The sequence below is a fragment of the Nelumbo lutea genome, chromosome 2, assembly GCF_056320005.1.
Source record: "Nelumbo lutea isolate HS-2025 chromosome 2, American lotus-T2T, whole genome shotgun sequence".
NCBI lineage: Eukaryota > Viridiplantae > Streptophyta > Magnoliopsida > Proteales > Nelumbonaceae > Nelumbo > Nelumbo lutea.
Window position 1 is genome coordinate 83,678,210 of NC_142685.1, and position 25,093 is coordinate 83,703,302.

At 40.3% G+C, this 25,093-nt stretch overlaps 1 protein-coding gene and 1 long non-coding RNA gene across 2 annotated transcripts in view; one reads left to right on the forward strand and one right to left on the reverse strand.

Annotated features, from left to right (window-relative positions):
• LOC148871657 (DNA damage-binding protein 1) overlaps positions 1-25,093 on the reverse strand; it is a 110,801-nt gene that overhangs the window by 78,167 nt on the left and 7,541 nt on the right. Inside the window, exons 6-8 of the mRNA XM_088970268.1 lie at positions 7,164-7,215; positions 6,863-6,925; positions 6,677-6,726 (exon numbers count right to left, since the gene is read on the reverse strand). Coding sequence (XP_088826394.1) covers positions 6,677-6,726; positions 6,863-6,925; positions 7,164-7,215 — 165 coding nt within the window. The remainder of the gene's footprint in view (positions 1-6,676; positions 6,727-6,862; positions 6,926-7,163; positions 7,216-25,093) is intronic.
• Positions 4,102-22,765, forward strand: LOC148871658 (uncharacterized). The gene is made up of 2 exons (XR_016107310.1): positions 4,102-5,017; positions 22,529-22,765. It is a non-coding gene; the product is annotated as an uncharacterized LOC148871658 (long non-coding RNA).

A 25,093-nucleotide genomic window follows, 5' to 3' on the forward strand; every position in this document is an offset into this window, starting at 1 on the left:
CTCCAACTTCTTAGCTTCCCTAATAGGAATCCTAAAGATAGAGAGAAAATAGATTGGTAAATTTGCTAGGGTAGCTCTCAATAAAGTCACTCTACCCCCTATGGAAATGTAGTTCTTTTTCCAAGAAGCTAATCTTTTTTCAAACTTTTCCAGAATTGGAGTCCAAAATCTACTCTCCTTTCGGTTAGCCCCTAGAGGGAGGCCTAGATACTACAAGGGCCAAGAAGAAATGGGACAACCTAAACAATCAGCCACAGACTGCAAAGTCCTCTCATTCAGATTAACCCCTACCACACAACTCTTATCCAGGTTTATCTTCAAATTGGAGACATTCTCAAAGTGTTGTAACAATGGTTTGAGATTCCTCACTTCCCGCCTGTCACCCCCTTCACAAAAAATTATGATATCATCGGCAAATTGCATGTGGGTTACCCGGACATTGTTCCTTCCAATCCTCCAGCCTCTAACTTCCTCTTCCCTATCTACTTTAGAGATTAATCTACTGAAGACATCTGCAACTAGGGTGAAAAGAAAAGGGGAGAGAGGGTCACCTTGTCTAAGGCCTCTACAAGCTGGGAAAAAGTCTTTCACCATCCCATTAACCAAAATGTAGTAGTTGCAAGAACTAATACAGCCCTTTACCCAATTGCACCATCTAGCTCCAAATCCGTAGCACCCTAGGACCTCTAGTAAAAAACTCCAATCCACAAGATCATAAGCCTTCTCCAAATCTAGTTTTGAAACGAAACCTTGAGTTCCCGACTTTCTCATGTCCTCCACGCACTCATTTGCTATTAGGATCTGATTCGTTATTTGCCTTCACTACATGAAAGCACCTTGTTCTTGACTGATGATGGAGGGTAGTATAACTCGGATTCTCAGTGACAACACTTTAGCCAGGATTTTATAGATGCTTGTCACTAGACTAATTGGCCTATGGTCCTTAGGGTTCTTTGCATCTGCCTTCTTTGGGATTAGGGCTAGGAAAGTAGCATTAACTCCAGGGCTCACCATTTTTTTATCTGCAAATTCCTAAAACACCCCAACAAGGTCTTCTTTGACCACATCCCAACAATCCTGATAGAAAGCCATTCTAAAGCCATCTGGACCAGGTGCTTTGGATCTATCCATTGAAAACACCACGTGTCTGATCTCTTCTTCACTAAAGTCCCTTTCTAACCAGTTTGCTTGTTCTTCAGACAATCTAGTCCACTCCAAATCTTCCAAGGTTGGCCTATTATTCAACGGTTTCCTATAGATTGATTTGAAATAGTCCGCAAAACATCTAGCTATCTCATCTTGATTTGTGATTTCCTGCCCATTCACCTCTAACTTAGCCACAAAATCTTTTCTTCTCCTCCCATTAGCCAATGCATGGAAAAATTTAGTATTTCCATCCCCTTCCTTAATCCATTTGTGTCTCGATTTTTGCCTACACGAGATCTCCTCTCTCAAAAGGACCTCTTCTAGATCCTTCTTTAGGTTTCCTTCAAAACCCGTTCTTGCTCACTCATCATCCTTTGAGCTTCCTTGGAATCAAGTTCCTCAATCCTGGACATCAAGTTAATTTTTTGCTCCTCTATCCTTCCAAAGTGTTCCCTGTTCCACTCCTTAATTTTGAATCTCAACCTTTTCAATTTTTTGTGGAATCTTACTCCCAATTCACTCCTCTTAAATCTTCCCTCCATCATTCCCCAATCAAGTGCACAAAATCCAGATGAGTTAACCACATATTCTCAAATCTAAAAGGCCGAGGACCAGAAGTTAAGGTTTCAGGACTTAGCTGGATAAGGCAGTGACCAGAGGTGACTCTGGTAAGGCTCTAGCCATCAAGTTCGTCCCATGGTTCTCCCACTCTTCAGTAGAGAGGAATCTGTCCAATTTTGAGCAAAGGAGGTTTTCTTGGAAATTAGACCATGTAAAATTGGCTTGTAAGAGGGGCAACTCCTTTAGACTACAATGAAATCATTTAACTTCCCCATGCTGGTTGTAATTGTCCTTTGGGGATTATTAGATTCGGTACAAAACCTAATTACATTAAAGTCCCCCCAAGACACCAAGGACCCTCCCACAGACCTCATAGGGCATACAACTCTTCGCTGATTCTACAGCATCCTCCCTCCATAAGGTTACTAGACCTCCAGAAGCTCCATAGGACGGCGCCAAAGTCCAACAAACTCCTCTTGATCTCCATACACTTCTGATCCATCTTCTATCCAATTCTGCCAGCTTGGTTTCCTACATCAAGACTATGTCCGGTTTCTCTCTCCTCAATAAATCTTTAATTGCCCTTCTCTTTCTTTCACTTCCCAAGCCTCTCACATTCTAGCTAATTATCTTCATTAAGCACTTTTTCGAGAAAACCCCTACTCAAAGACTCCATTTTACAGCGAAGTCTTTCTTCTTTCCCCTCTCCCACTAAATTCAATGTCACCCTCAATATCTGAAATCAATCCCTCCACTTCAGATCTCTTTTTCTTTTTTCTCCTATTGTTACCCTCAGTCTTCCTCATTAACGCACTAGCTTCATTTATCTCCCCCCCCCAGATTAGAGCTCCTGTAATAGTCCTTTTCTTGAGAAGTTGTCACTCTTTCACTTTGATCTAATTTCTCCTCCCTCTCTTTATACTCCTCCAGCAATGCACAGATTCTCTCCCAAATTCTCTCTAGTTCCTCCTGTCTCTCTTCCACTGTCATCTCACCTTCTCTCAGTTCACAGTCAGAGCTGCCAGTCTCTCTTCTCATCCCCCCAACTGGAACTTCCGCTCGGGATGCTGGTGTATCTATTTCAAGCACAGAAGGCACATTAGTGACCAAAACCGAATGGACAACAGTACCTGTAATGTTTGGGACTGAGGGGATGACTTCCAAGGGAGAGGGATTCTCGTAAGGAGATGGGCCTAAAGTTGTTCCCTGTGACTGAGCTTGCATGAGAGAGTTTACACTATGAATCAAAACCCTGCTTGCTTTAATTGGTGAAAGACTCTTCCATTTCTGTCCTTTTAGTGTAATGTTGCAGGTTAGAGCGTGAGAAGAGTTTCCTACCAGCATCATACCCTGCTCTTTCTGCACTAATGGACTGACTTCCTTTGCAGGTACAAGCGGCACCTGAACCGTAGCCTTGGCCAGCCAATCTTTAAACCTCACGATGTCTTCCTCAAACTTTGGTGCCGCGTCTTCTTCCTTGTTCTCTTTAAAAAGTACCTCTGTTCCCAGACTGTCTTCATCAAACACACTCCTTGAGCTGCTTAGGTCGATACTCCCTAAACTTACTGTGTCGTCTGAATCAGTGGTGCTGAAATCTTCCTCCTCCGAATGAGAAAACAACTCTAGCCTCTCCAAATCCCTTCGTTTGATACACCTAGGGTTTCTCTTTTCTGGCGACACCGTGTTCATCTTCTCCGGCACGGCCCATCGTAGAGAGGCCCCAGGTACAGGGAGATTCGAAGACCACTAGTTTTGGCCTGCGGAGCTCAACGAAGATGATGATAGATAGTTTTTACCATCTATCGACGCCACCCTCCCCCTCACGTGCCAACTTAAAGGTGTATTGGGTCCCTTCGATGGGCTTTTTAATTTCGGCCCAACTATCGCTTTAACATGAGCCCTGTCCCACTTTAGACAGGCCCACAATGGGCGGCCCACTACGAGTTTCCCCCACTCTTCTATAAGTTGGCCCGATTTTCTTAGGCCCACCTCTCTGAAAAGGCCCATTCCTATTTACCTGGACAAGATTGGGGGAAGACTGGGCCCTATTGATGAGGCCCGACGTTTCAACTCCCCTACTCCCTTTTTCCTTTGATTTGAGAAGTTTCAGTTGCCCCTTTTGACCATCTGTCCTGCGACCAGGTGTGCTTAATGCAGAACCTTTACCGCCATTAGTAACCACTAAAACATAGGATCTGTCAGACCTCCAGCTAATGTCATGTGAAGCACGTCTCCAATTTTCCTTCTTCAGCAAAGCTTTTGAATTTCCAAAAGTTTGCTCTTCCTTTTTTGTGTAAGTGTCTGATTCTTGCAGATCTACCACTCCCCTTCTGCCACGTAGTGCTGCTTCCTCAACCTCCCCATCTTCCTCCCTTTGAGCTTCCCTCCACATTCCAGCTTCAATGGAGAAAGCCAACCAGACCGCCATTAAGGCTCCTTCCACTCTCAAGTTTACCTTCCTGGGAATTTCCTACGGCTTTACTCCATTTAATAAGTAGCTGCAGACCTGAGGTCTCCCCAAAAAACACCAGCCAGTCTTGCTCGGCACAGTACTGCAATAGCTTCTGCAACTTCAAACTTCCAAAGATGGAAAGTCCAACCACACGCACTGTTACTCCATCCATTATCGTGGATTCCTTCGAGTTTGACGAGGGAGAGACCATCTGAATATATTCACAGACCCCAGTTTATCTTGCAGACATACAGCCTCAAGATTTAGCTTGTTATCCAAAGGATCAAGTACCACTTTGCACTCATTAAATGGGGTTAATACATATGTAGTCTTCATCTTCAGCTGTTTTGTCACCAAATCAGCAATCTCCTCCCAGCTTCTCCCTGGTCTGTCAACTTCAACAATCAGTTTGTTCGCCCAATCTCCTTTTTCCTCCGATACCAGTATGGCTACTCTATTTCCATCCTGCACCGAGGTAGGAACCATTCGGTTGGGGGGTTCAGGATTCACTACTGTTTTCGAGAAAACCTTTTTTTCCACCTGATCCAAACCTTCCTCCTTTTCCATTTTCGTTCTTAATAGAAACTCTCTCAAGACTTTGACAATTTCAGTCCACCCTTGGCTCTTTCTTCCTTCTGGTACACAGACCATTTGCTTCCTATTGTTACCAAAATGCTCTGTAAGTGCTATGAAACAACCCTTATGATTTTTCCTGCATTCCACCTCATACCTCCGTCCCATCTCTGTTATGAATTCTTTGGCTATTATTGTTGACGAGACCTTTCTTTACAATCTTTTTTTCTCATAAATACTTAAAAGAAGGGCGGCCAACTCCAAGATTCTCTTATTTTTTCATTAGTAAGGACCTATCTCCTGACTACATGTTAAGTATGTTGAGTCCACTACTTGTCAACCGGAAAAAAATTTTGAATCCACACAAAACAAGTTTAAATTTTTTATGTATTATTGTTTTTGAATCCAATAGGTTTTTTAAAACATTTAATTTCTTTTAAAATTCAAGTTTACATCTTTTATGTATCATTTGTTGTTTTTTATTCTTTAATTTTTTTTTCAAAAATGTATGCTTTGCATAAAAAAAGTGTGTGCCTTACCTTGCGCTTTTCTTGCACCTTATGCTTCTAAAACATTGATCATATCACTTTGTATAAATAAAATGATTAGTATAAATACTTCCTAGATTACAAGTTTCCTTCTCATTTCTTCTTTTCATGATACACCTTAGTCAACCAGATTAATATTCCAATTGTCGATAGCATTACTCTTCTTGATCTTTGCATGTCAGAGGAAACAGTAGTTAGTTGGATTCAACAAACTAGAAATGATTACCCCTTTTTATTTCCCTCTACATCTGCAATTTCTTCATTTACAGAAGAGGTTTAGAGATCAAGTTTAAGAGAGAGGAAAATATTAAAAAAAAAAAAGATTGTAAATTTGTAATATGAGAGAAGATATTTGAGCAGGATATATGTAAAGAAATTTTCCACCTGCCTACCTGTAAATATGTAGAATGATGGTGCTTTTCTCTTCTCTTGATAGAGAATTCCCAAAACAGATATTCTGAGTGTTTTTTCTCTCTTCCTCCTTTTTTGCCTCTTTTCTTCTCTACGAACCTTTCCTTTTTTCTCTCATCACTCTAGATATTGAACTCCTTAAGACTCCCAAAAGTGTCGGGGTTACTTAGAAATCTTACTCCAGAAGGGGAGGTTGTAGTCCCCCTCTAAGGAGAGTAAATAGGGATTGGGGTGGCTATGACTAAGGTAATTACCCCTCTTTGAGTGATTGGAACCTGGCCTGTAACTTAAAGAGAGGGAAATCCAACTGTGGGACACTCCTTTAGTGGCTTAAATGGGCTTTACTTAGCCTCTTAGCCTTCTTTCAAAGACAAAATCCCAACCCGCTTAATTAGGTTTTGAACAATCCTTAAGTTATTGGATTGCATGGGCTTAGAAATAAGCCTCTTCTTTTTCTTAAAGCGAAGTTAATACACATCTAGATGTATCTTATCATGAGCTCTGCTACCAATATGTGTTTTTAGTCACTAAAATGGTCATACTTGTTATTGAGGTTGTTTGATGAGCCATTTTGTACATTAATCATGGAACCACGCCTCAATGAAAATTTCCTCAAGTTCCACAGAATTTCAATGTCTTCGCTTTTGTTTTTTTGGGCTAACTGAAACAAAGTGTTAAAAGGCTCATGCAGATGGTGAGACTCAAGGAGGCCATCCACATTGACAAAGAAGCAGTCCCACCCATACAACAAACAAGGACCATGCCAGTGAGGAAGCTTAACAAAACACCCCCAATGTCCTACAACTGCCAGGGATAAAGTCATAAAAGCTGTCCCCAAATTGACAGTGGAAATTGTAGTCCAATTTATAGTTTATCAAACTACTAAAACACCAAAAAAATGTGGCTTATAAGAATCTAGAACAATGAAAAAGGGGGAAACACATGCACACACACACACACACACACAGAGAGAGAGAGAGAATACCTAATGTTAAAAGCTTCCTTAAGCTGCCCTTTATTATCAAATGGTATAACCTGAAGAAGAAATAGAGTGTCTTATTCTTAAACATCTAGATGAGAATCAGAATAAATTTGTTAGCAGTTCCAACAAAATGAATAAAACAATAAACTAAGACCATATATCAACATGAGCTATACAATGAGAACATACCTTGAATAATCCATCGTAAAGATGGAGGCCAATCAATCTACAATCAGGATCAATTATACCAATCTAAACACAAGAAGAATAAAACTCAGCCTTGCAGAAGGTACTAAAAACCCAAAAAGTGTCAAATGATGCTTTCACTCTTCTACAGAAGCATCAAGATATTTGACAATGATACTTAGAACTTCATGCCCTGATGTTTCTTTTTTTTTTTTTTTTTTTTTTGATAAATAATAGAAAACTTCAAGCTCTGATGTTAACAAAAAGAGGAAAAGCCAATAACTTATTGGTAAAGAGAAAATACCTGCCCATTGTCTGTGGGTCGACCTATGCGATCTGAGACATCCCCCATTGCTCTAGACAACGAGAATAGAAATTAATAAGGTTACAAATTTCTAGCCATAGATAGTAAGTTCTCAAAAAACTGTAGAAAACCATTACACCAACTATTGGTAATTGGGAGAAAGTTGATAAAAATAAGCTTTAGCCATTAACAAAAAAACTTTGATTGGAGAGCACTGAAGAGGCTGGAGAATGGAGACCAGGTTCGTAGAGATAGCTCGGTGGAGGAGAGCAATGAGGATTGAAGCCAAAGATTTCTTGTTTGAAGTATTGAGAATCAAAGGACTCCGGAGCTTGAAGATAAGGTTAGTGAAGATGGCCATGGTATTGGTGGTAGGGAAGGAAGCGATTGAATGGCTAAGAGCTTACAAATCTACATCAGTTTCTGAATTAATAAAATTTATTTTTGTTCAAAAAAAATGGTTAAGATACCTTTTGAATGAAGCAATCCCTGTTAGTAGACAGGTAGTTTGGAAGAAGATGAGAAATGATATGGAGAAGTTATGAAGTAGAACACAGGAGAAATGCAAAGGATTGTTCTTGGCTCTATCTGAATTCTTCAGCAAAGGAAGGTAGCAGACTGTGTGCTTTCCTGAAGGGAGAAGAGGTAAAGGTTGGCAAGAGATTTCTAGAATGCTAACCAATTTCCTTAATCGCCTGGATGCATCTCAAATGGAAACAGACAAAGTTCAGGAGAAAATATCAAGGCTACTGTTGAGAATGAAGCCCCACTACAGAAATTCATGGTAATGGCTAATAACAAAGGTAATTGTAAGCTGGTTATTGATTTCAGGGAAGGAAGACTAGGAAAGAAAATTGGTAGTAGAAGCTAAGCAACCAGTTAAAGATTGGAGGAAAGTTGCTGAGTTAGTTCCCGTGAAGCTGAAGCTGAGGAATACCTTCATCTTAACACCCTCTGAAAAGTGTAAAGCCTTGATTGACCTGGTAGAGAACAATGTAGATGTTTCAGCCTTCAACTTCCAATCCTACTGTGGGAACTTTACTGTATCCAGATTGAGTGGTAGCGTGGGTTCTGGGATTGCCATTTCATCTGCAGAAACAAGAAAAAGCAAACTCCATTGCGGTGGTGTGTGAAGGCAGTTAGATGGTATCTTCTAGGGAGATCATTCTGTGGCTGTGTTGTTGAGGAGAGTGAAGCCCAAGGACAGTCCTGAGAAGTTGGAGGTAAAGGTAAAGGGGAGATTATTTTTAGTTTGGTTAGCCTCCTCCATTGAAACTGCTCCATGAAAGGAGGCTTGCAGGGAAGGAGATGAGAAGGTGGAAGAAGAAGCATTGCGTGGCATGCAGGGACTGGCTACTTCAGAACTTCAGATGTTAGCAGAAGTAATACTAGAATGGGTGAACAAGATCTGAAAAGTCAAAAAGAAGTGGGGCAGGTGGAAGGTTTCAAACATAAAGTGCAAGCAAACTCTCTGGCGCATGTTAGATCTTATGTGCAGGTGGTGGTCAATGAAAATTCAAACATTTGTAGAAACTTTTTAAAGTTGGCGAAAAAGGGGGAGGAGCCGAAGCTAATTTGGGCAGGGTTTATCACTCCTTGCACTACATGAGCATAAAGTACTGATACGCCTCTTGCGTCATATCGGGGTGCATCGACACTTTGAACCTTGGCATTGAGTTGAGGCCTGGGTTTATCATTCCCCTCTCATAAATTCCAGAAATACTTTTTTTTATAAGTAAAAGAGTCTTTAAAAATTCATTAAATCAGAAAAGATAAGCAACTGTTACAAGTTCCCCAATGGAGGCACGAGATGCAGCCTCATTCTAGAAAGACCTTTTGAATATCATCCTTCTAAATCTCCCAACAATCTTGGTAAAGGGCCATTGTTAAACCATCAGGACCAGGAAGCCTTAAATTTATCCATGGAAAAGACTACTTCCTTAACTTCTTCTAAGTCAAACCTCCTTTCCAGCCAAACTTTAGATTCCTCAGACAACCTAGACCACTCCAACCCCTCAATCCAAAACCTGTCATTCAAGGGCTTCCAATAAATAGATTTGAAGTGGTCCATAAAGGCTCAGGCAATTTCATTTGGTTGAGAATATGTGGTCCCATCCACCACTAATTTGGACACAAAATCCTTCCTTCTTCTCCCTTTAGCCAAAGCATGAAAGAATTTAGTGTTCCTATCACCCTCCTTAAGCCAATTGTTCCTAGATTTCTATCTCCAACTCCCATTGTTTCCTAAGTGCTCATCTTTCCTCCTTGTCTCTTTCCCCAAAGGAGCCAGCCCCCTCTTTTGAATCCAAAACCTCAATCTTGTTGATTATCTCTTGCTTAAGTTCTTCCAATCTCCCAAAATGTTATATATTCCAGTCTTTAATCTCCATCTTTAGTTGTGGAACCTCATCCCTTCCCATTTCACCCTTGGATTGCTCCCTTCCCACCATTCATTGACTTTATCAATACAACCACTTGAACATAGCCACATGTTCTTGAATCTAAACAGCTGGACCACTACCACCCACATCATCCTTAAAGATGGAAATCGGCCAATGATCCGACATTACTCTTGGTAGAGCTTTTTTTATCAGAAACAGGAACTTTCATTAGAAAAATTAAGAGAATACACTGTCACCACCCAGTTAAGGGTGCTTACCCCTAGAAAAATGCTTTCTGATTACAGAACAGCCCAAAACAAATTCTCCCTGAAAGTTCCTTGCTTTGCAAGGGTGTCGGCTAGTCCATTCACTGACCTCCTTGTCCACCTGAGCAGTGCCCCAACCTACCTTGCTAAGCAGTTTATTTCCCTCATGAATTGAATGTACCCAAGCCCCCAAGTTATGTGACTGCAGCCACCCAATTAATAGTTTAGAGTCCCCTTCTACCTCAATCTGGTGTAGGCCCCATTGTTAGCCAGCCTTAGACCTTGTAGCAAGGCCATAATCTCTGCTCTCAATGGGTCTCCATCACCAACCGGACCAGAATACACTAGACTTCTCCAATGTTCCTTCCAATCCATTGTAAATAAGAACCTATCCAATTTGGAACAAATTGGATTGGCTTGCATAATACTATACAATAAAGGCACTTCCTCAAGTTCAAAGACATGAATAAATTGGTTAAATCTTCTCATGATCGTCGTGATTCTTTGCCTGGGATTGTTGGTCTCTTTCACAAACCTTATCACATTGAAATCACCTCCCAAACACTAAGGTCCATCCCATAAACCTCTAATGTCATCCAATTCTTCCCATAAATCATTTCATTTCCTATATCCATTGGGACCATAAATATTAGTCATCACCCACTCAAGACCATCTGTCATTTGTCTGAACTTAATTAAAATTGTGAATTTTCCCACCAATTCTTTGAGTCCAATTAAAGATTCACTATTCCACATTGTCACTAAATCTCTTGAAGCTACCCATGAAGGAGCCACTACCCAATTCAGACCTCCGGCTTTCTAGATACTCCTAGCCCACCACCTATCAACTTCAGCTAACTAGGATTCTTGAATTAACACAATATCTAGCTTCTCTCTCCTAAACGCTTCTTTGGCAATGGATCTCTTCCTTGACCTCCCTAAACCCCTAACTTTCCAGCTCACAATCTTTATTCTTCCTAGATGTTATTCCCCTTCTTCCTACTACTTCTAGTCCCCTCTGAACCTACCTTTTATCGCACTAAATTCCTTGTGCCCTCCACATCTCTCCTTTAGTCTCTCCACTTCACTCATCTTCCTGTTCCTACCTATGCAAACCATCCGAGACTGATTATCGAGGGTTCCGACACTCCAGTTTGGCAAGAGGAGGCTAACTCTCCGTTGAACAACTTGGAACCAGATAGAGATGTTGTTGCAGAAGAGAAGAGAAGAGAGCAAACTGAGGATGTGAGACAGAAGAAGAGGAGAGAAAACAGAGATTTCAGACGAAAAAGAAGATGGAGGGAAGGTGGGAGTCGAAAGGTCAGGTGGAAGGACAGGGATGTACAGCTAGACAAATCTAAACCAAGAGACTCAGGTGAGAAAGAATAGGTGGCGGAAATGGAGATTGATACAGAGGAAGGCAAATTGTTAGAGGGGAGGAGGAAGAAAAATCAGATAACGGGGAAAAGGAGGTAGAAAGAATTGGGAGAACGAAGGACTGGGGTTGAGGTGGCCAGCTCAACCGGTTGTCAGTGCCTTTAAAAGAGCTTTTAAAAAGAAGAAAATGATGCAAAGGGGGAAGCATAGTTTTGGAAAAAGGTTTGTTCACTCAAATCAAAGAGTAAATAACTCTTTGGGAACAAATCGAGCAAAAAATGAAAGAATGGTAGATAAAGACAAAAGGGTCTGGGTAATTACAAAATATGAGAGGGAGAAGAAGAGTGTCGTTCAAAGAGAAGGAAGTCTAAAAGGACAACTCGCTGATGGAGATCGAAGAGAGGCAGCTACTTTTGTAGAGACATCAGTGGTGAATGAGGGTCTGCTCACTGCTCAGAAGAAGTATGAGAGCTCAGCTCCTGCACACTTTTCCCCTTCCCAAAGAGCAAGAAGTTCTAAGGATAGGCAATTAACAAGTAGTGAAGTGGAAAGAGTTGAAAACACAAGAATCTTCATTTCCAATGTTGCTGGAATTTCACAAGAGGTTACTGGGGGACTTGGCGAGCTAGAGGAAGTAAGAAACAAATCTTCCATTGAGATCCAATTCAAGGAGGTAAGTTCGGGCAATCAATATCCCTCCTCTTCCCCCTTCTGCTATTCTCTTCTCTCCTTCACCCTTAGATGTGGGAGATCCAGATATTAATGGCGGTGTGACATGGGAGGGGAATGAAGGATTGGAGCTAGTCTGAAAAGGAAAAGGAGTGGGGGGGGACACTGACAGAACTTATAACAGGAGGAAAAATGTGGAAATGGGTGGTGAGATGTGAAGGAGGGAGGTGAGGGATACGGGGAAAAGGAAAATCTTCGAAAGAAGTAGAAAAAGAAAAAGAAAAAGGGGAAGTAAGCACAGGGAGAGGGAGGGTGGATATCAATAGATTGATGGGAAGACAGGTCGAGATAGGCAAAGCTCTCGGACTATTCTTTCTGGGAGGGGAAGGGGCAATAAGGAGAGCCATCAAACAATTTGAGAAGAATAGAAGGGAAGAGCACAATAAAAGCAAGGTTTTAAGTGAAGGGGGAGAGGCTTGGGATGAAGGAGAAGGGAGGGAAGATGATCTAGTTGGTGAGGAAAAGTGCAGGCTTAAGCAGGGGATCAGGAACACGCTCAGAAAATGAAACTGGTCTCCTGGAATGTGCGGGGTTTGAGAGAAGAAAGAAGAAGAGCTTTAGCTATTTGCAGTCAGTGGAGATCAATCCATCAGTTGATAGCAAGTGGTGGAAGGAGTGCAAGGATGGGAAATTTACAGTCAAGTTAATATACTCAATTCTGATCAGAAACATATGGAAGCTGATCCAGTTCAGGGAGTTTGGGGGAAACCTGTGCCCCCAAGAGTGGAGGCCTTTGCTTGGCAACTAGCCAAGGGGTGTATCCTGACACAGGACAACATTAAGAGCCGAGGCTTTCAATTCCCAAGCAGAAGTATCCTTTGTCTATCTGGAGAAGACATACTGCATTTGTTCTACAGGTGCAGCTTCATTTCCTCAATATGGTCCTATTTTTTCAACTTGTTTAAGAGGGACCGGTGGTCCATTTCAGATCAAGCTGAAATTTTTGGATGTTGGCCAAAAGTTCAGGGTGGTTCTAAGGTCAAGATTCTGTGGAGTTGTATTCCTTTCGCAGTGTGCTGGGAAGTATGGAAAGAGAGAAATAAAAGATTATTTGAGAACAAGGAGAAAGTTGGGAAGAGGTGGTGGCTCAAATCAGTTCTTCAGTCATAGGTTGGGTGTTAATCCTGCCAGATTTTCAAGGTCTAAGGAAAGAAGATTATGGGGAAGACTTTTGGACCTCCTTGAATGCTTAATTTCTGGTTTTCTGATGTATTTTGTTTGTAAGCCTTTCTGTTTTTCTATTTCTTGGGGGTGACCTCTTGTCACCTATGAGCTGTAAACTCTTTTAATAGTAATACTTTTTTTTTTATTTATCTTCAGAAAAAAAAAATGTTGAGGAAGATTGCTCCAGAAGTAGTCTTACTGCAAGAAACAAAGCTGGAGGTTTTTGACTTGGGCATAAAAAAAAATAAAGTTTGGGGAAACAATAGTGGGGAATGGACAGAGGTGAAGGCGAATGGTTTATCGAGAGGTTTAGTAGTCATATGGGACCCTAGATATTTAAAGAAAATCAGACAAAGGAGGGGAGCACATTCAATATCAATTTGTTTTCAGATGGTGAAAGGGGGGTGGCAGTGGGGTCTCACAAATGTCTATCATCCTAATGACGAAAGGGCAAGGCTAGAGATGTGGGAGGAACTGGAAGGGGTAAGACAGGAGTGGGGGGTAGGAGGAATTTTATCCACCTGAAAGCAGGTGGGCAGAGATGGACCATGTATCTCTCATCTGCAACATGCAGATGATACCTTGATTTTTTTTGGACGCTTAACTTGAGCAGGTTTTAAATCTGAGAGCAGTTTTGGCAAACTTTGAGCTGTTGATAGGGCTAAGGTGCAGATGATACCTTGATTTTTTTTTTGGACGCTTAACTTGAGCAGGTTTTAAATCTGAGAGCAGTTTTGGCAAACTTTGAGCTGTTGATAGGGCTAAAGGTGAACCTATCAGAAAGTGTGCTGAGTAGAGGTGCTCACGGTTCAATTAACCGAACCGTGGGCTAATTTTTGAAACCGAACCGGGGTTACCAATTTTTGGAAAACCGGAAACCGAAACCGATCGGTTAACAGGTTGACTGGTTCAGTTAACCATCGGTTCGGTTCATCGGTTTTTCAGTTTTTTATTATTTACAATATTTATTATAGAAAAATATATAAATATAATAAAATACTAGAAATATATATATATAATATTATATTTTAAATAATAAATATATTATATATTTTTATATATAATGCATATTTATTAATTTATAATGTATAGAAAATATAAAATATATAAATATACATAAAATATATATAAATATATGGATACCGGTCGGTTTGGTTAACTACCGGTTTTCTATTTTGGTTAACCGAAACCAAACCAGTACCTTTGGTTTTTTTAAAATATTGAACTGAAACCAAATCCACCGGTTTGGTTAACCGAATTTTTGGTTTGGTTTCAGTCGGTTCGGTTTTTTGGTTTTTTTTGTCACCCCTAGTGCTGATTGGAGTTGGGACTTGGGAGGATTGAAAGGGAGGTTCTAGTGGAGTGCGCTGAAGCCTTTGAATGTAAACTGGGAGAACTCCCCTTCATTTATTTAGGGATCCTGACTGGAGGATCCTCAAAATCAATGGCATTATGGAGACCTATAGTGGAAAGAGTGGAGAAGAGGCTGGACTGGATAGGTGGAAGGCAAAATATTTATCTTTGGGCGGAAGAATAACCTTAATAAAGAGTGTTCTCTCAAGTCTACCAACTTACTACTTATCCTTACTTAGGATTCCATCACAAGTGGCTGAAAGAACCGAAAAAATTCAAAGGGGTTTGGGAAGGAGTATGTGGGGAAGGTAGGGATAAGAAGTTTCACTTGGTAAGCTGGGGAAAGGTCTGTAGACCAAAGGAGAAGGGTGGGTTGGGTTTTAGGAGAGTCAAGGTTTTTAACAAGGCATTGATTGGAAAATGGTTGTGTGGATATGGTTCAGGGAGGAAGGAAAACACATTATGGAGACGAGTGGTAGTGGGTAAGAATGGGATGGTGAGGTTCGGGTGGGAATCCAGGGAGGTAAGGTCTTCATATGGGGTGAGTGTATGGAAGGGGATCATGAAATTTAACCAGGAGTTCAGGGGTCTAACAAGTTTCTCAGTTGGTGATGGAGCAAGAATCAGATTTTGGGAGGATGATTGGTGCAGAGCAGTTAAACTATGTCAGATTTGTCCAAGTCTGTATAGGTTATCTGAAGCTGAAATAACCATATGTCAATATTATGAAATAAGGGGGGAGCAGTTGGTCTGGTGTCCAAAGTTCAGGAGGAATTATGTTGGATAGAGAATTGGAAGAATGCATTTCCCTTCTGGAGAGGTTAGAGAACAGGAGGAATCTGTCAACGGAAGACCTTAGTAGATTGGTAGATTGGCTAAGGTAGCTCTAATCAGAGTTATTCTCCCACCTAGGGACAAGTAGTGCCTCTTCCACAAAGCCAACTTTGTAAACCTCTCTACCACTGATTCCAAAAAGCCTCCGATCTTGAGTTCCCTCCCAACGGAAGACCTAAGTACTCCAATGGCCAGTGTTTAACCTCACATCCCAGAACCTCTGCTAACAGTCTCACGTTTTCTTCTTCCAAGTTGATCTCTGCTATACAACTCTTTCCCCAATTTATCTTTAAGTTGGAAGCAGATTCAAAGGAATTAATAAGCTCTCTCAAATTCCTTATATTTGCTTGATTGCCTCCCTCACTGAATAAAATAATGTCATCTATAAACTACAATGTGTGACTACCAACTCAAGTCTTCCTACCCTCCAACCTTTAAATAGATTGCTCTAGTCAACCTTAGAAAAAACCTAAGAAAAAACCTACTTAGAACATCAGCAATTAGGGTGAAAAGGAAGGGAGATAAAGGACCCCCTTGTCTCAAACCTCTTTTTGCTGGAAAGAATCTCTAGCCACACCATTAATCAATATAGAATAAAGAACTGAGCTTAAAAAACCTTAATCCATCTCCTCCACCTCTCCCCCAGGCCAATTTTCTCCATTATTTCTAGGAGAAAAGACCAATCCACAAAGTCATATGCCTTCTCTAAATTCATTTTGCACACCACACCCTTCCCTTTCTTCTCTTCTCTGCTACACATTCATTTTACGCCAAAATCTGATCAATAATCTATCTCCCTTCCACAAAGGCACCTTGATGTTGTGAGATTACCAGCGGTAAGGTTTTCTTTAACCCCCAGCTAAAATTTTTGCTATGATTTTATAGAGGCTTCCCACTATGCATATTGGTCTGAAATCCTTTGGTACTTTTGCCTCCTTGGGGATTAGAGCAATGAAGGTTGAATTTATTCCTTGAGAGATTTTCCCTTCGAAATAGAATTCATTAAAGATTTCCAACAAATCTCCTTTTAAAAAGTCCCAACACTCCTGATAGAAGGCCAAGGAAAAACAAATCCAGTCCTGGGGCTTTAGATCTTTCCATTGAGAAAACAGCCTCTTTAATTCCTTCAAGGGTAAAACCACTCTCCACAGATATTGCCAAAGCTTCAAGCACTGTATCCCAATGACCCTAAGGCTCAAGAAAATGCCCTTGAAATGGTCTACAAAAATCTTAATAATATCCACCACCCCGGTTACCTCATGGCCTTCCACTTCTATCTTGGCAATTAGGTTTTCCCTCCTACCACTGGCTAAAGAACGGAAGAATTTCATGTAGCCATCCCCTTCCAAGAGCCACTTACATCTAGATTTTTATCTCCAAGAAATCTCTCTCTTCCTTAGAACTTCTTCCAACTCACACTTTAGCCTCCACCTTTCCTCTTTTTCCCCTCCACTAAAGTTTCTAAGAGCTTCTCTCTTGTCCAACTCCTCTATCATTAAAATAATTCTTTCTTTAAGCTCCTCCACTTTACCAAAGAGAGCCATGTTCCAGGCTTTTAATTTCTCCACTTAATTCTTGCCACCAATCTTTGACCTTTTTCACGAAGGTGAGATCTTCTAAACCACATGCTTTTGAACCTAAAAGGAGATGGGGCATCCAACAGAGTTCCTTGTGTTAGGCAAACAGGACAGTGATCTGAGGTAACTCTAGTCAAAGCTCAAGATATTAAATCCTCCCACATAACTTCCCAATCCACTGGAAAGAGAAACCTACTCAGTTTAGAGCAAATCAGGAAGCCTTGAAAATTCAACCAAGTCCTACTTGTAAGAGAGGGATCTCCTTCAATTCAAAAGACTCCATGAACCCATTAAACTTCCTCATGCTTGTAGTGATTCTCCAGCTTGGTGTGTTTGTCTCTGTCGTAAATCATACTACATTGAAGCCACCACCCAAGCACCATGGTCCCTCCCACAAACCTTTAACTGCACTTAGCTCTTCCCAAAATTGAAACCTATCTCTATAAGCGTTTTTTTTTTGATGAATATATCTCTACAAGCGTTTGGACCATAAACATTTTTCAATGCCCACTCCTTACCATCAGCCAAATTTATAACTTTAATTGAGACTGAAAAAAAGCCCTATTAACTCCTCTAGGCCTTCCTACACCTCACTCTTCCAAATAGTGAGAATGCCTCCAGAGGCTCCCTAAGACGAAGCAAAGGCCCAGCTTAGACCCCTTACACCCCAAATTTTCATAATCCATCTCCTATCAATTTCCTGGAGTATTGTTTCTTCTAGTAACACCACATCCGGCTTCTTCATTCTAAGGGTTTCTCTTATTAGTCTTCTCTTCTTCACACTCCCTAGCTCTCTCACATTCCAACTCAGAATCTTCATACCAACACCAACCTTTGGGCCCAAACTTTAGAAACTTATCTGACAGCCTTCCACTCTCCTACCCCTCTTCTCTCTTCCCTATCATAGTCTATCTCACTAAGAAACTTTTCCACTTTGCTTCTTCCTTTTCCTGCCTTTAACCTTGTCTTTTTCCTTTCTTGAGTATACCTTTACTCCTAAACGTTTCTCAATATTGGCTTTCTTTTTCTTCTTTTTAGGCTCCGCTTGGCCTGTGGAAAGATTTGGGTGGGATGGGAAAAGATGGGATGGGATGGGAAAGTATAAAAATTTAACTTTTTAGTGTTTGGTTTTATTGGAATGGGATGGGATGGGAAAGTGTAAAAGATGGCACTGTTCACCTTCCCCCTTCATTCGAGACGAACAGAGGCACGACTACCCCTTCAGATAGAAGGCACCGCCATATCAAAAAACCCCTTCAGGAACTTCCGTTCGTCCTTCCTCAGGAATTTCACGAACAGAGGCACGGCTGTTCGTGGCTGTTTAGCAAGATATGTGGTTGTTTCAGTAGAATGGGAAATAGAATATATTCGATTGTGGTTGTTTCAACCGATATCTCTCCGATTAAAATACAATGATCCTGTATCTTTTCTTCTGCTAATATTGTAACTCCTGCTTTATGAGAAATTTTTGTTCTTTGCATCGTTTTAACCGACGTTACTTTTGGGAATCAATCAACTTTTAAGCAGAGTATCTGGGTTGCTTTCACATTAAAACCCTGAATAATGGAAAAAAAAAAAGGAAAATAGTCTAGCAATTTAGAAGAGATGATTCTAGGTGACATTGGGCTGCGAAATTGTGGTTTGTACGTTTCTGGGTAGAGTCGGAGTCTTGGCACGACGATGAAGACGATTCCCCAGTTTGTCCTTCATCAAAACATGCGCACTCTCGCCATCTCCCAACCCCCTCCATCCGAGCCGAAACCTCCCGTTGAGCCCGTCATAGTCTAAAGAGGAAGAAGAGAGAAGATGGAGGGAGAGAAGACAAGGGAGAAGAGAGAAGAGGAAGATGGAGTCGCACTAAGAAAGGGAGAAAGGGACAGAGACAAGGACAGGGGACAGAGAGAAGAGGAAGACGAACCCAGGGACAGAGATAGGGGACTACCGTTTGTTCGTCATCGCTGAGAAAGGGAGAAAGGGAAGAACACAGAGTCGCACTGTTTCCCTCCTTCCTCTTCATTGTTGCTGGTTCGCTTTTCTCGACCTTCCCTCCTCTGCTCATCGTGATGGTAAGTGGTAACAGTGATTTCCCAGTTTTTCCACCGGGGTTGCACTATTTTGGTGTGACCCCGATTCCATGATTTTGGGAACTGCCATCCCACGTATTTCCCATCGCATCCCTCTTTTTCCCTCAAACCAAATAAGAGAAAAGGGAATACTTTTGAAATATTCCCTTTTTCTCATCCCCATCCCACAAACCAAACGGAGCCTTAGGGAAGTCCTTGTGACCCCCTAGGCTTTCTCTGAATTCTAACTCACCTTCCTCACTCTAGAGTAAGACCTAACACTTGCTTGGTTTCCTAGCTCAACCATCTCCCTTTCTTTTTCTTGTGGCTCTAAAAATATTAGGTTCCTTGTTCCTGGCAATGGGACCCCTTTTTCCTCCCCTGCCTTCCTCTCTCCCCTTAAATCCAAAACACCCTCAGGTTTTGCGACACAAGGATTTTCAGCAACTGCAGGCTTCTGAAACAAGGCTGGTTTTGCAAGGATGGAGGGGGACAATATGACATCAGTAGTAGCATTAACTACTAAATGATCAAAGGAACAATTACCAGAGGAGGAAAACAGAGAAGGAAAGAGAACTCCCTGTTCAATACTTTCGCAAGCCCCACCCTTAACAAGCTCAGGCTGGTTGGAATCCTTCAAAGGTGAGAATTGGATGTCTTCTTTTGGACCAAGGCCATGTGCTTCTTTGTTTTGCTGCAGGTTACATCCAGGGCCCTCAAGAGTTAAGATCCACCCTTTAGCTTGAGATAAGGTTGCCTAATTTTCTTCATCAGCCACAGGCGAGACCACCTCATGATCTAGGGAGGCCTCACCAGACCTAACCTCTTTCAGCAATAACATACCAGTATTAGAATCTTCTGCAAACAATAATTCTGTACCCAGATCGTCAACCCCCAACCTCCCTCGCGCCTTTGCCGAATCTAGGCTTCCAATAATTGAAGGTCGATTCACTTCCCAGATCGCCAACCCCCTAACTTCTGGTGTTCCTTTCTTGTTCAAACTGGTAACATGGCATGGTATCAGAGCAGGTCATCTAATACCAGCTTGTGACCTCAGTTTTTTATTCCAGTTTGAAGGGTAATCCCAAGGTCTAATATCTGATTCAAGCTCTTGTTTGGAGTTTCTTTGAGGTTGTTTCAATCATCAGCACAAAACACCTCAGCTTTCCTGGAAAAAACCCCTAACGGGTCGGTAAATCTTCTTTCTTTTAATCAGCTGATTCAATACACTTGGAACTCTAGATTTGGTGTTGCCCTAGGGTTTTCTTGCCTCTTAGTCATTTGGTTTGAGTTTTTAGATTGGTTCTAGAGGGTGTTTTATCCCTTTCTTAGTTTGACAGTCCTGAAACTTGCCTTTGCTTTTTTTTCTTGAAGAGTAAGAATAAAGTTTTATTAAAACAGAAACAAGCTACAATCAAACATTTAGTGTCTAGGTGGCACCCCGCGCAAAATACAATCAACAACTTCAGATTTGGTAAACTAGATCACATTACAATTTTGAACTTCTAACACTTCCCATAAGTCATCAGCAAAATCTGAAAATCTGATATATTCAAATTCTGGCAAAGTGATGACCCAGCTTGTGACAAGTTTGCCCACTGAAGCCACAACCTCTTCAGTCCTTTCTTTTCCTTCAAACAGCCTCCTATTTCTTTCCCCCCACAATGACCAACAAACTGCAAAGGGGATACAGCTCTAGACAATCTTAGCTCTCAGACTTCCCCTAAACTTTGGCCATGAAGAGAAAATCTCTGCTGAAGTAGATGGATGGAATATAGGCATCCCAAAAAGAAAACAGAAGAAACTCCAGATGCAGTCTGCTAGCTGGCATGAGTAGAATAAGTGGTGTACAGTTTGCTTGCTTGCCTTTGTTTGGACTGTCAACACTAAGTATCTATTTGCTGGAGTTTGTTTTGGCATCTTTTGGAAGATTTCGATTTCTCTCTATGCTGGAACATCTCTGTTGCCCTTTGGACTTAAGTAGATTGATTATATTCAATTTCTCTTCTATTTTCTTTATTTCATCATTTTGTCTTTGCTGTTGAGAGTTTTTCCTTGAAAAATCTTCGTTGTTCAGGTGTTGTGATATTCACTTTAGTGTTTGGACTGTTTCTTGAGCAAGTTTGAATGGTTAATCACCTTGAGAAATCAGTTTCAGTGCTGTCATTCTATTTCTTTGGACTGTATCTTTTATCTAGAATAGCTAAGAAGGTTGATATTATTCCCTTTATGATGTTTCTGTATCAATGAGTGAGGCTGCACCTCACGCCTCATATTGGGATGCTTGTAACGAACTATTTATCATTTGCTTCTGATGAAATCAATTGAATTTTATCTATCAAAAAAAAGGTTGATATTATTCCGGTGCAATTTGATAGAAATAACTACAGCATGTGGAAGTTCCATTTTGATTTATTTGTTGAAGGAAAAGGCCTAGAAGGTTACTTGAATGGGACAATTACTGAACCTGATGAAACTGATACCAAGGCCTTTCCACAATGGAAGTTGGACAATGGAAAAATAGTTTCCTGGATTCAGAGTTCAATTGGATCTCACATTGTTGTACCCATGACAAGAATGCAAACAGGCTAAGAGATGTATGCCTATTTGAAGAAGGTTTATCATCAGACAATATGTCAAGGTAATATCAAATTGAGTCTGAAATTTTTGCTTACTGCCAAGGGGATAAGAAGATATAAGAATACTATGTTGGGTTTCTGACTTGTGGGCAGAATATGAATTGGTTCACATTAATCCCTCGGACTCCTCAAAGTGCACCAAGTATCTTCAAAAGCACTGACAGTTCCTTATGAGGCTTAGACCTAAGTATGAAATAATAAGATTTAATATTTTGAGTAGAGGGCACCCTTCCAGATTTAGATTCTATGATGGGAGAGTTGCTAAGGGAAGATACTAGACTTACAACTATTGCAAACATTGATGGAAAACTGGTTGATTCTAGGGTTGATAGTCTTTATTGCACAAGGGAGTAAAAAATCTACTGTAAGGATTTTTCTAGAACCAAGTCTTATGAGTGTAAAGGGTTTGGGCACATTACTTCTCATTGCAAGAAAAAGAATGCACTTATTGTAAACAGCATGGTCATATTATTCTAGATTTTCCTGTTCATCCACACAAGGGTACTCAGAAGAAGAATCAGCCACATGCATATCAGGTGACTAAGGAATAGACTACTAATGCTTATGCTACCAAAGGTGAATCTTCTACTACTATGGATGAGGAAAAAATACAACAACCAATATCCTCTGCTATCTCTTTACCTTTTTTGCTATTGGCTTATCTGGTGAATTCTCTAGCTACTGCATTTCCTCCCTCTCATGTTTGGATAATTGATTCTAAGGCTACAAAATGATATGAACGGAGCCTACCTTGAACCTTCAAGTAAATTTTCTGAGACCCACCATAAGCACATTGTTACTGCCAATGGTGAGAAAGTAAGCATCATTGGGTGTAATGATTTGTGCTTAAGCTTTTCACCCTCAACTTTCTTTCCCCTTATGAAGACCTTTTTTTATCCCAATCTTACTACTAACCTTATTTCAATTGGTTGTTGATGAAAGTCACATTCTTACCTTTTTTTCTAATGGTTGTTTTGTTCAGGGCCGGTGCACTGGAAAGGGGTGTAAGCTTTGCTTGTGTTGGAGTTCAAGAAATCTCAAACAACAGAGTCATCAACTTATTCTAATTCTTCTTCATCTAGTCCTGTTTTGGTTCAAAGAAATAATGATTGGGATTTATGGAATAAACGTTTAGGTCATTCCAACTCTGAAAAACTTAAGTTTTTGTTTGACTCTAGCTTTACTACAAATAAAAGTGCTTCTTTACAAACTTTTGATACATCTTGTGTTTATCATAGTTATCAAGGCGTCGCCTAAGCAACTAGGCACCCTTGGTAGGGCACCTTGCTTAAATGCCTTGATAAGGTGGGAGCCTTTTATAATACCATTTATATTGTTGTATCTTATTAATGTATGTGTTAAATTATTATTATTATTATTATTATTATTATTATTATTATTATTATTATTATTATTATTATATATCAATTATACTTTGTTTTAATGTTTTACTACTGAAATTTAAAAGATCAAAGGGTTTTGAGGAGAGAAAAAGAAAGAAAGAAAGAAAGAAAGAAAGAAAGAATAGAATTATAAAGAGGTTATTTTTTTCCATCCTCTCTCGCTCTCTAATTAAATAAAACAGAAACTCCATCCTTGTTTTTTCTATTATACTTTCCATCTTGAATATTTATCATATAAAGTTAATAACCTTCTTTAGCCGCTAATTGATATGAAATTGCTCTATTAAATACTTATTATAGTAGTATTATTTTTGAAAATAATGAAATTAATATATGTAAAAGATTTTTATCGTTTAGATGTGATGATTTGCCACATTTTTAAAGGAAATTTAATGTTCTTACTAAAGAGAATTGTTATTTTTTCAATTAATAATATACATGCTGAATGGTATATAAAACTAGGGAACCATCCAAAAGTTAGTTTTTTATATTATAAAAGTTTTATTGCCTAGGCGACTAGGCACCCCCAATGTCGCCTAGAATCACCTAGATGCCTTGAAAACTATGGTTTATTTGAGTAAAAGCCATACTTTTCCCTTTCCTCACATGGTTGAGCATGCTACCTCTCCGTTTTGAAATTATACATAGTGGTGTATGGACTTCATCTGTTATTTCACGCTTGAGATACAAGTATTTCATATTATTTATCGATAATTGTACCAGGTACACTTGGATTTACTTCCTAAGGCACAAGTCAGAATTTTCCAACATTTCGGCTATTCCATGCTATGGTTCAAGTTCAGTTTCAATTAAGCGTACAGATCCTCCATTCAGATTCAGGGAAAGAATACTGTAGAAAAATTTTTGTCCTACCTAAAGAATCATAGAATACAAGTTCAATGAATTTATCCATATACTCATTGACAAAATGGCATGGAAAAACGTAAGAATGGGCATGTTCTCAATCTAGTGGGAACTCTTCTACAAGAGTCACATGCACCCTCTTTTTGAGTAGGGGCAACTAGTACAGTTGTGTTTCTGATCAAATGTGTCCTTCTAGTCTTGCTAATATGTCTCCTTATCAGAAATTGTTTGGTTGTCCTCCAAATTTATCTAATCTTCATGTTATTGGATGTGTATGTTTTGTGCATTTTCCTTCTTGTGAACGTTCTAAACTTTCTACTCAATGTGTTATGTGTACCTTTGTAAGGTATAGTCCTGACCACAAGGGATTTCTTTGGTATGATCTTACCACTTGCCGCATTTGTATTTCTCATGATGTTGTTTTCCTTGAGCATATTTCCTTCTTCGCTAGAGTAGCCAAACTATCTACACCATCTTTTTCTGTTCTGTGTGACTTTGATTCACAGGATGTCCCTTCTTCGACTACTGTGAAGGATCTTCTCGTCTTCTCTCACAAGCGAATTCATGTTGCAGCACTTATGCCCACAACTCCCTCCCAACCCAGATCATCAGTCTGTTTCAGATACCCCTATAAGTGATACTTCAGTTTCAAATAACCCTATTGATCCCTCTGCTCCTTTGCATCGTTCTTTTTTTTATATGAAGGGCTAGACAGTGGGTGGGTAGCCCATCCCCCAACCCAGGTGCAGGCGGGATTCAATCCCAAATCTTCGCTACAACCAGTAGGAGACTATACTAACCAACTAGTCAGCACCTATGCCATTGTTCTACTTGTATTTCTAGACCACCTGATCACTATGGTTTTCCTTCAAACCATAGTTCCTCTGTTGTCTTATCTTCCACAGATATCCCTCGCTCTTACTAACAGACCATTATCAGTCCTCATTGGAGAGATGCCATGGATGTAGAGATTCAAGCTTTGCATGAGAAGGACACTTGGGATCTTGTTCATACCCCCTCAAATGCTTCTATTATTGGGATTAGATGGGTTTACATTATCTAGTTGAAGTATGATGATTCACTAGATCGATATAAAGCATGTCTTGTGGCTCAAAGTTACACAGGAGTATGGTATTGATTATGAGGAGATGTTTGCCTCAATTGCTAAAATAACTACAATTCATGTTCTCTTAACCATTACAAAAATGTAGAACACATAAAAAGGCAAGGTGCATCAAGCATATACTGAGGCTTACTAGGCAGCTTTTGAAAAGTGCTTC